General features: G+C 46.5%; 1 protein-coding gene across 3 annotated transcripts in view; it reads right to left on the bottom strand.

Annotated features, from left to right (window-relative positions):
* The window catches only part of CUNH12orf66 (chromosome unknown C12orf66 homolog), a 14,808-nt gene extending 3,953 nt beyond the window's left edge, over window positions 1–10,855 (bottom strand). The window contains exons 1-2 of one of the 3 annotated variants that reach the window (XM_028759112.1): window positions 10,608–10,855; window positions 4,909–5,194 (exon numbers count right to left, since the gene is read on the bottom strand). In XM_028759112.1, the coding sequence (XP_028614945.1) occupies window positions 4,909–5,194; window positions 10,608–10,842 (521 nt within the window). In that variant the 5' untranslated portion in view covers window positions 10,843–10,855. Of the gene's footprint in view, window positions 1–4,908; window positions 5,195–10,244; window positions 10,310–10,607 lie in introns of those variants that run through there. The other 2 variants (XM_028759113.1, XM_028759114.1) reach the window with 2 other exon arrangements.
* Between the last annotated feature and the right edge of the window lie 603 nt (window positions 10,856–11,458).

Genomic DNA, 11,458 nt, shown 5'->3' with positions numbered 1-11,458 from the left:
GCCTCCTGTATCTATCATCAGTTATGGCAATATACCACACACATGCCCACAGTAGGATGGGCCTCCTGTATCTATCATCAGTTATGGCAATATACCACAGACATGCCCACATGCAGACTGATCTGGACATTCCCCCGATTCCTAGCCCCTCAGATGACACTGGGCTATGGCAAGCTGACAGCTGAAGCTAACGGAATAATACTGGCAGAAAACCCTACTGCAGACGCTCCTGAACTTGTGACCTCATCAGCCCATCGTAACTTTAAAATATCACAAGTCAAACATGCTTCATGGCCCTAGCCTACCAACCATCATAGCTCGCCTGCCACGCACTACCATGTCTACTAGCCTACCAAGCGTCACCTACAATGCACTAGTGTCACGCCTCAGGACGGCTAGGCTGGCTGACACCTCAGGTCACTCAATGTCAAGAGAGTACTGTACTGGATTTTGCTAAACCTGGAAAATGGTCAATGTCCAAATTCCAAGCACAGTTTCTACTGAATGTTTATCACTTCTGCAGCATCAAGAAGTCATTTTTTAAAAAATCACAAGTAGGAGCCATCGCTGATTTTCCTACTCGTTGTCACTGGAGATCACCACTTACAGCCAACACTCTGCTTCAAAGACATAATTCTTGAACAAACCTTCAGAAGGTCTGAACAGGGGCTTCGTAACAAAGGAATAACGGTCAACACTTAGGAAGACGCATGGGAATGAGGAAGCTAGTTTTCAACCTCAAGAGAAGCTAAGCGTCCATAATGTCAGGCTGCCCACCGAGGACATTCGCTTCATGACATCACTTCCCAGCTTCCTCTCCACCGGTACCTCACAGCTCAACTTGTGATCAGATCTGTTCAGTGGCGGAGACCCATGAGCATACACTAAGTCAAGGCTCCAGTAAGCCTGGAAGTTCGGAGACAGGACACTGCCGACAACTCGTGGAGAGCATTGGCTCTAAAGAAAAGAGGAAAACATGGGGGAGGGGAGGAAGACACAGAATAGACATCTGTGTAATCACACTCAAAACTTCAGAATGCTACTTCTGTCCTCCACAGACCCTTGCTGAGAAGTGCCTTCCAAAAGTATGCTGATCAAATTTATGAGACAAGTCAGAAATACACATTTAAAAATGGGAAGTTTTATGTTATGTCTGTTTTACTACAATAAAAGAAATCTACAACCTTTTCTCACTTAGTGTCACTAGTTTGCTAGTTCTTAGCTATCTACCCACTGAGGATACTCTAATCTGCCTGCTCCATATGGCCTATGTCCCAAACTCCCTAAAGGACAATAATGAACCTTACATACATGGGCTTTTCCTACTCATAGCTAAGATAACATTTACCTTATAAACTAGACATGGCAAGAGATTAACAACTAAGAATAAAATGGAACAATTATTAACAATGTATCAGAGTGGAAGTTAAGAGACCCATCTCTCCATTCCCAGCATCTGTCTGGCAGCTTATTCAGGATGGACAGACTTCGACACATGCCCACTGGGTGGCACAGGGTAGTTTCATCACAGTGTTCACACATTACTTTGAACATGTGCCCATGTGTGCCTGTGCTTATGTGCATATATGTACATGTGTGCCTTGAATGTAGAGGTCGGGGCACAAGCTTGGGTGTCATCTTTTAGGAATACGGTCTCCCCTTTTTAGAGAGAGATAGGTTCTCACTGGCCTAGAGCTGCCAAGCAGAGCAAGCCGCCTGGCCAGTAAGGCACACAGATGCGCCTGTCCCCACCTCGTCAGCACCGGGACTATAAGCACATGAGCCACTATGCCATGCCCAGCTACCATTTGGGTGTAGGTTCTGGAAACGGAACTCAGGTCCTCTGTAAACACTTGACTGACTGAATCCCAAGCACAAGCATGCAATTTAAATCTTGTTAACTTCTTGAATGTGTTAAATTTCAGGTAATAGACGACTGTGGGTATCAGAAAGTACAAAAAGCAGGAGTAATTAGTGACCAATGAGGACTACTGTGCAAAGATGTGAGGTCTGCCTCTAGAACCTTCCACAGTAGGTGGTGATGCTTATAACATATGCAAAGTAGAAACTTATACATTTTACATGAGGGACACAAAACAGTATAGAGGGAGTCTTCTGACTGGATGACTATGCAGGCCACAGAGAGGATGGTACTGACTGGGTCATTATGTACAAAGGTGGGAACAGTTAAGGGCTGGGAGCAGCCCAGATGTCTAATGAGAGGTGATGAATCTTTAAAAGGGAGTTCATGTATGTAGGGGATTAGTCTTCAGCCTTACAGAAGGAAGGAATGCAGACACATGCCTGAGCATCTGTGACCTTTGCAGGTATTGTATCAGGCAAAATCACATCAGTATGCAAGTTCCTCGAAAGAAACTAGATCTACTCTATGACCCACCAAGTGTGGAAGACGTTTGTGGGGCAACCTGGGAAAGGTGCACTGGGATTTACATATTATGTGATGGAAGAAGACTGATGTGCAATGCTCTGAGGAGGAACACTGCCATGATTGTGTGTGGTTCTGGAAAGCGGAGAAGCTGAGTATTTAGGAAGGCGAAGTTAGGAGACTGGTTCTCTCTTCAGAGACAAAGTTATCCACACAGAGAGAGCAAGCCAGCGTGTCAGATGTTAACAAGATGTGAGGTTGGATGAAGGACATCTCGGTGCTCACAGAGTCTCTTTACTCGCTTGCTTTTATGCATGTGTGTGGACCTGAGTGAGTTTATGTGCACCATGTGCCCACAGAGGCCAAAAAGAGCATCAGGTCGTCTGGAGCTGCAGTCACAGATGGGTATGAGCCACCTTGTGGGTCTAAGCTATCTCTCCAGCCCTTGCTTTTTCAACAGCCTTACTGGTATTAATTCATGTTCATAAATATACTATAAAACTGACCGTTACGCAAATGACTCGATACCTTTCAGGGTATTATGAACTGGAATTGCTGGTCGTATAGTACGATGTCTGTCATGCTCTGCTTGTAATTGTTCTTTTCTTTCCGAGATTTATTTTTAAGTGTGTTGGGGGAGAGCTGCACATACATGAGTATGGGAGCACACAGAGGCCAGCGGTATCAGATCCCTTAGAGCTGGAGTTACAGGCTGTGGTGCTTTAAAGAAAAATGGCCCCCATAGGCTCATAGGGCATTGCCTTATCTGATATGTGGCTTTGTTGAAGTAGGTGTGGCCTTTTTGGAAGCAGTGTGTCACTGGGGGAGGAAGGATGGGCAATGGGGTTTTAGGAGTCCAAGCCAGGCCCAGTGTCACTCTCTCTTCCTGCTGCCTGCCAAGATGTAGAACTCTCAGCTCCTTCTCCAGCACCATACCCGTCTGGATGCTGCCATGCTCCCCACCATGATGATAATGGACTAAACCTCTGAAACTGTAAGCCAGCCCCAATGAAATGTTTTCACTTATAAGAGCTGCTTTGGTCATGGTGTCTCTTCATAGCAATGGAACACTGATTAAGACCTAGGTGGTTAGCTGGGCGGTGGTGGCGCACGCCTTTAATCCCAGCACTTGGGAGGCAGAGGCAGGCGGATTTCTGAGTTCGAGGCCAGCCTGGTCTACAGAGTGAGTTCCAGGACAGCCAGGGCTATATAGAGAAACCCTGTCTTGGGGGGAAAAAGAAAAAAAAAGGCCTAGGTGGTTATGAGCTACCCGTTCTGTAACCTGGTACCACAGTAATTTGCCTCAGATAAAGATAAGTACAGGACACTGGGTGCTGAGAACTGAGCTCAGAGCCTCTGCAAGAGCAGTGTGTACTTTTAACCTCTGAGCCATCTCTCTAGCCTCTGCAATTAGTTTCAGAGAGGTGGCTCAGAGGTTAAGAGCGCTGATTTCTCTGCCAGAAGATCCAGGTTTGATACCCAGTGCTCATATGGTAGTTCACGGCTGCCTGTAACTCCAGTCCTTCTGGCCTCGACAGGCACCAGGCATGCATGTGGTGTACATACATACATGCAGGCAAAACGTCCAAACACGTGATATATTTCAAAGGGGATCTTCCTCATCTAAGTAGTACCTGCTGTATTGGGCTCCAAGGAAGCCGATATAAACCTCAGCTGGCTAAGGGGTCCTCACACTCCTACGATTCTCTAGGGACTGGATCCAGGGCTAGGCAGTGTGCGGCACACCACAGACAGCTTTGTCTCTTTACAAGGAATACGTTTTTTTCAAATGACGTCAGTTTTCCAGTTGAGCAACACCGTTTAAGTTAAGACTGGCCTCTTAAAAATTCCTTTGCTGTTCCAAACACTTAAGTCTGTCCTCCTGAATAACGGACGCATGCCTTCGCTAAGAGCTGAAAATAAAAACAAACAGAAGAATTTCTGACACATGTTCACAACCACACGAGTAGCAGAGGTAACTCCCAGGCTGTCTCTCTAAAGAGAGCACTTATTAGACTACTGGCTGGCTGGTCGCATTTTTCTGTATTCAACTGTATGTGTGCATGCAGGTGCGTGTGCCTCAGTGCAGGGGATGACATCAGGCGTCCTGCTCTCTCTCTTTCTCTCTCTCTGCCCTGATCCTTGGGCACGGGATCTCTTGCTAAACATCAGCAATTTTCCTGTCTACACACCTTTATCTTGTACCGGCACTACAGGTGCATAAGTGGTCCCAGCCTTCTACATGGCTACAAAGTCGGGGATCCCTGCTTACAGAGTGGACGCTCTTACCCACTGAGCCACCTCCCAGGCCCCATGCGGCTGTTCTGTTGTGTGAGTTCTCTTTTTCCTGATGACTTAGAGACGCACCCATACAGCATTGTTATCTTAACCCCAAAGTGCCAAATGTACACCTCTAGTTTAATGAGCACATACAAAATGGAGGACGGGCATCCGGGAGAAGCCTTCCTATGAGTGAGGGAAAGCGTGTGGGGCTGATGGGCTATCGAGGTCTGCACACTCACCGTGAGCTGTACTTCTTGAGGATGCTATCCAAGGTGCTGACCAGCTCTTCGGTGTTGATGAACTTCTGCGTGCTGAGGGTGTACATCTTCTCGTAGAAGTCTGCGATCTCCATCCGGGCCTGAACAAAGAAACAGAGCTGCTCTGACAGGTGGGGGAGGAGCTCCTCCACGTGAGGAGCCGTTCCACCCGGGGCGCCGCGTCCCGCCACCACTTTCTTCAGTTCGTTATGCAGGGAAGTGTAGATGGTGCGGATGGAGTCCTTCCTGCTGAAGAATGACTGGCCCCCTGGGAAGCAAATGGCAATAGCAGATGACAAGTAAGGAAGAGAAACCAAACGGACCTGGCGCCTCCCAACACCCACTTGAAAAGACACTAGAGCCAGTGGGGCTCACTGAGCTTGTGACCGACATGCTCTCCGAGGAACAAGTCAAAGTGAGCACTGGCTACACAGTCATCAGAGTAGCGGTGGACCTGGAGTTGTCTTCCTTACTATCAATTTCCCCGGACTCCATATTCAGAGTTACTTTAGAACATCACTACCCTGGCATATAACTGCTACAGGATACTTGTGAACGCCAGGATTGTGTTATGGTGTGGCTTAGCCCTTAGCATAGGCTGGGATACAGACACGCCCTCGGTACACACCTTTAATCCCAAACAATGAAGGTCAAGTTAGTTTGTAGAATGAAGCAACCGTGTTTGAAAGTGGTGTCTGATTGAGTGGCAGACAAAGTGATGAATCAGAGAAAGATTTGACAGAACGGGATATGCTGAACTCTCACGAGAAGAGAGAGGAATGGGAGCTATGAAAGAGCAAGAGAGAGAAAGAGAAAAAGGGAGAGGAAGCAGTTTTACCAAGACTTTTACAGAGCGGTGCAGAGAAAAGAGGAAGGAGGCAGCTTTCCTGGGACAGTTATACAGAAACAGATTGCAGAGAGAGAACAAGCTAGACACTGACAGAACGAGCCAGAGAATGAGAAGGAGCCACAACGGACTGCCAGAGTTAGACTGAGACCATCAGAGCAAAAAATCAGAGGCTGAGAGAAGCCAGATTGACCCAGTCAGCTCAGAGAGGAGTTTGAGCCAGAACGGCTGAGTTGATCATCCAGCCAGAGAAAAAGAAGAAAGAAAGAGCTAGAAAGGGTGAGCTTATTCAACAGTAAGTCTCAGAGGCTGAAAACACTATAGGCCTAGATTAGATTGTACAAAGGCCAGAAGCTTCCAGGACTAGGCCTAGGTTAGCAGACAGACGCAGTAAGCCTCAGAGAGGACAATTACAACAGGTGAATGAAAGTTACGTTTACATATAACATAAAACCTGGATTTAAAACAAACAACGGTCCTTTTTCATATGTACTTTTAAAACAGAGAACCCATGGATTATAAAACACTTCCGTTAGGACTGGTATCCCAGAGCATTTTGTTTCTTCTTCAGAGATGCATCATCCTTAAATCTTATCTTTTAGGCCGTGCCAGGAAATGAGACTGCACACTCACACATCCTTTTATGAAGCACACACTGGGGTCTCGGGGGAGGGGGAGAGGTGTGCAGTGCTCTTGACAGGGCTGACAATACAGGCACACCACATTGTGAATTACTAAGACCAAGAACCGATTATAAATAACTGTTGCTCCAACGTAAAACAAAACAAACAACAGCAAAAACCCTGCAAAAGAATCAGAGCAACTACGTTCTTGATGACGGTCATGAGAAACAAACGGCAGGGGTATCATCTACTTGAAAAGTTGTGCCTGACTAACTGTATCTCTAATCACAGAGCCAGCTTCATGGATATTTGCTTAAGTCTTGGATCTCCCATCAAAGAGCCAGATGCAACAACGCTTTAGCACAACGACAAGAAACAGGAGTGCTTACAACGGTGATTTCTACAAGTGTACACAAACCTCAGAGATTTTCTGTTAAGCTCAGAATGCCTCAGCAAAACGATGGACAGGTGACCGCATTGTTTACTCGTTCCCACTGTTAAAAAGGGGTGGGGCCAGGGCAGAAACTTAAACTCTGGGTTGAAAAAGTAATACCTACACTCATCAGATCACAAGGCAACAGAAATACAACATAAATTCAAATGATACCTTTAAAGGCCGACACCAATCACCAGTAGGTGAAACTCCTACGTGGAAGAGAGATCACCAATGCCTTACTTTTAATTCTGTCTCTTTTTTCAAAGTTTTCAGCAAAACAACCCTATCTCTTGACTACCCTGCCTTCTAGCCACCAATGAGGACAGTGCCCTGCTTTCTAGTACCCAATGAGGACTAATCCTCCTTTCGGTCTTCCTTCATGCTGGGAAGCAATCAGAAACACCCAACTTATTTTCTTTTCCAGTATTTTCAATTTACAAACTCTGATGTTTTGGATTTTTTTTTCCCAGAATATTCTAGCTATCAGTGACTGTTATTTCTCCAAGGCTTCCACCTTCACCTCATAAAATTTCAAGCATAAAAAACACATTAGCATCGTAAATAAGCGTTTTACTCTACAACTTCTTTGAAATGACTTTTAAACATCCATTCTTAAGTCGCCTCCGTGTGTGCCAAGGTTTATCAATCAGGGTGTGTGAGGAAGTGTTCCTGTAATCAATCAAAGGCAGGACAGGCATGACAGTCTCTGATCCCCGCTGCTGCCCACTCAGCACGTTTTAACCACTATCTTTCCCCAAACTAGTGTTTTTCTGTCCCCAAAGCACAGAGAAGGCGCCAAGATAAAAGTCACACCCAGTTTTTCAGGAATAGAGCCAGGACATTGACGGGTGGACAGTTCCTGTCGGGTCTGTCCTTTGTTTAAAAGCCCAGGCTAGCATATTTAATCCGGGCCAGCTGCTAGAGCTTCAGACAGGGGTCAGAGACTTTTTCTTTTGAGACAAGGTCTCACTTGGTAACCCAGCTCTCCTTTATCTCCCCGATGCTCCTGCTCCTGCCTCGGGAGTACTGGAGATTACAAGCATGTTGGACCACACACAGTTTAGACTCACTTGAAGTGTGCTCAGTCAGTAGGTCGTAAGTTCTCTCACCACAGAGTGAGGTGGTGGGAGTGAGTCACCAATTCATAATGCAGAGCAAAACATCGATTGGATCGCCTAAGTACATACCATTTTTATTTGTTAATCATACTTTCAAAAAATTGTAAAGACCACGTTTCCTTTTGTTTTGTCTTTTGAGACAGGGTCTCACCACGCAACCCCAGCTGGCTTGGAACTTGCTACGGGGACCAGACCAGCCTCAGACTCACACCTGCCTCTGGCTCCTGTGTGAGCAGACTGAAGGCATGCACCACCATGCCCAAGCAATGCTTCAAAAGAGTTAAAGGCTATGTATCATTGTTTCTTTATGCTTCACAAAGAAAACCACAGGACTTCCAAAAAACATGGTACTGCTTTAAATAACAATTTTTTTTCCATTCTCTGATAATCATATTATCATGTATGCACCACTATACAAATACAGCAAAACCTATGCTGACTATTATCATTTAAATTACAAAGGACTTACACATGTCATTTTTAGAACACTTACTCAGAAGGGAGATCAGCCCTGGAGCCCCAGTGCTGTTTCACAGGAAGAACTGAGAGATAAGGCTTCCCCTACAAGACAGCTGAGGTTCAAGCAGAACTCGGCACCTTACACAATAAGGGCCACTTCACAGAAGCCAAGTCAGAGACAGTAAAGGACTTCTACAGATGTGTAGACTTAGTGGCCAGTTCTTTTTTTTTTTTTTTGGTTTTTCGAGACAGGGTTTCTCTGTATAGCCCGGGCTGTCCTGGAACTCACTCTGTAGACCAGGCTGGCCTCGAACTCAGAAATCCGCCTGCCTCTGCCTCCCGAGTGCTGGGATTAAAGGCGTGCGCCACCACCGCCCGGCAGTGGCCAGTTCTTTTTACACAAAATCCTGGCGCATACAATTCAAACTTAGTGCAAATTTATTTATTTATTTATTTACGGACCCATAAATGGACTTTAATAAGAAACCCAATTGCTCTTTCTCATTCTCTATATCTGGAGCTATGTATATGCTGTATATGTATATAGGAGGGTAATCCTATGGATGAGCTCAAGCAACAAAAAAGTTAAAAATGTTCTTTGACTATTTGTGTTTATGGTCTTGCTTGTTCTTTGACTATTTGCATCTATTATATTGCTAGTTCCTCAACCTAGAACTGACCATAATATACTTGCATGTAATTAAAATGGTATAAAAGCAAAGAGGAGGAGGGGGGATGGGATGGGGGTTTCTAGGGAGGGGAAATGGGGAAAGGGGATGACATCTAAAATACAAATAAATAAAATATCCAATAAAACAAACAAACAAAAAAAGGAATGCTGGCACTTGGGTCAATTGCCACTTTTTTTAGGCAGGAAGTCTAAAACATCCCAAACTGCCGTAATATTATCCACCTTCAATATTATGACTAGAATATAGCCTATTATCACACACATGTATATGTATATGTATATATATATATATGATACATATCAAATACATACACGAATGAATAGGCATCATATAAAGAATATCTGTATATGCTTTGAGTAAAGGATATGTATACACCCAATCTGATTAGTCAAGGCAGGTGTTCAGGTTTGAGATCCACCACCTCCCATAAGTGCATACCCAATTCGCTACACGGTAGACGATAGGATTGTAACACTGTAACAGCAATGGCACATGTGTGCGCTGTAACACTGTAGAGAGAAAAATATACAGAGTGAAATCTCTGACGACTTATTGCCAATAACTAAGTAACAATCATTTGAAAAGCTACAGAGTTTATAATCTCAGAAAGCCTGGAGTGTTTACCAAACGTTTAGTATTCAGTAAGCTTTCTGGCAACAGAAGGGGATGAACTCTATATGTAATTTACACTTGCTTTCCTTTATGCCAAAGATGTGTATCCTTCAGTTATGAAAGGCCCTCGAACTTTTAATAACTAAACGGTCAAGAAGAAACCAAAGTAGTACAATTCCCTATTCCAATTCTCTGGCAGTCAGCTAACATTTGCCATTATTATTAAAGGTAATACTTTTACGTGGCTTTTATGTATTATTTGTCAACTGAAACCAATTGTTTCTCGTAGTGATAATCAGTTAAAAAAGAGTTCCTGCATCTTATTTTCAGGGTTAAAATTTACATGAGGGCTAGCAGTGTCTACTATCCTGTCCCTTAACTCTTCTCCAGTTAAGGCTTTGCACAATTCTTGCCTTTCCTGTCCAGGATCCACTCATTCCTTCATTCACTTAATACGCACTGAAGAACTGAAGAGGGGATAGGATTCCCCTCTGTATAAGAGGCCAGGCAAAACAGTATTTATTAACACACCTAGGTTCGTTCCTTTGCTCCTCAGGCCGCAGTGAGGTCTAACCAGTGAGTTAGAACGGGGGACGCAGAACTTAATTAACTTGTCACTTATGAAACCAATCCATGCACGGTGCAAAACCGTAAACCCACGGGGTTTGGAGCATGCCCAGCCAAAAGCATCCATCCGCCCAGTCCACCCAGGCAGCGGTGACACAGGCCGGTGGGCGGGGCTTGCAGCAGACTAGGGAAGGAAGGGGACCGGTGGGAGGAGACCTGGGCAGAGTGGAGCCCGCCGCTGGGAGTGACAGGGCACCCAAGCCACGGCAGACCGGGGAGCGCACCCCCTTTCCTTCCTCCTCAGGGGCAGGGGCGGGGCGGAGGTACCTAGTTTCTGCCCCAGGTAGGTGAGGCTGTGATAGACCTTCTCGGCCGCAGCCAGGTGCGCCAAGGCCGCCAGCAGCGACAGCCAGCTGCCCCCCGCGCTCTTGTTGGCCTCTCGTTCCTTCTCCACATTGTCCTTGGCCTTGTCGTAAGAGAAGATGCCGAGGTGAGAGAAGAACGTCTCCAGCACCGCCTGTTCCACCGGCACCGGGGCGGCTAGCGGGATAGACTCCCCCATGCGACCTGCGCGCCAGCTCCACCCACGTGGCTCCGCTCGCACTTCCGGGTTCCGAGGGGCGGGGGGACGCGCGTGCGCAGCCGCGTGCGTGCGCGTGCCCGCGGTGGGGCGGGCGAGCAGGCTGGCGGCGGGATGTTCCAGGGGCTCGCAGAGGGCGGAGGATGGAGGTGGCTCCGAAGCCTAAGAGCCGGAACCTTGGGAGCCAGAGACCTGAAGGAGCCCGAAGCTGACCACCTCCAAGCCCCGTGACGTCTCCTTGCCCTTGGAGGCCCCTGACAGGCAACGCCTTAGCGCGGATGACGTCACGCGGCTTTGACGTCAGCTCTTGCGTGGCCATCCGAGCCCGAGGCCTTATCAGCCTTGGCATCACCAACTGAGGTTGTTCGATGGAAGCCTGACAGAGAAGTTCATGGCTGGTCGCCTAGTTTTCAAACCTAGCCAAGTCAGATCTGTGTGGGTCGGTTAGCTTCCGGAGCTAGAATAGTCTTCCGCTTGCCCATCCATCTCCAATTCCGTGAGGCTTCCTTGCAGGCGTCTCAGAATCAGGAATAACGTCACATGAAATAGGTGCATTTTGTCATGCAGATTCTTCTCAAGTTCGACATTTCAAAAACAC

This window comes from Grammomys surdaster, unplaced genomic scaffold, assembly GCF_004785775.1.
Source record: "Grammomys surdaster isolate TR1022 unplaced genomic scaffold, NIH_TR_1.0 126271, whole genome shotgun sequence".
Lineage (NCBI taxonomy): Eukaryota > Metazoa > Chordata > Mammalia > Rodentia > Muridae > Grammomys > Grammomys surdaster.
The sequence above is the reverse complement of the archived record's forward strand: the minus strand, read 5'-3'. Positions and strand labels throughout refer to the sequence as shown.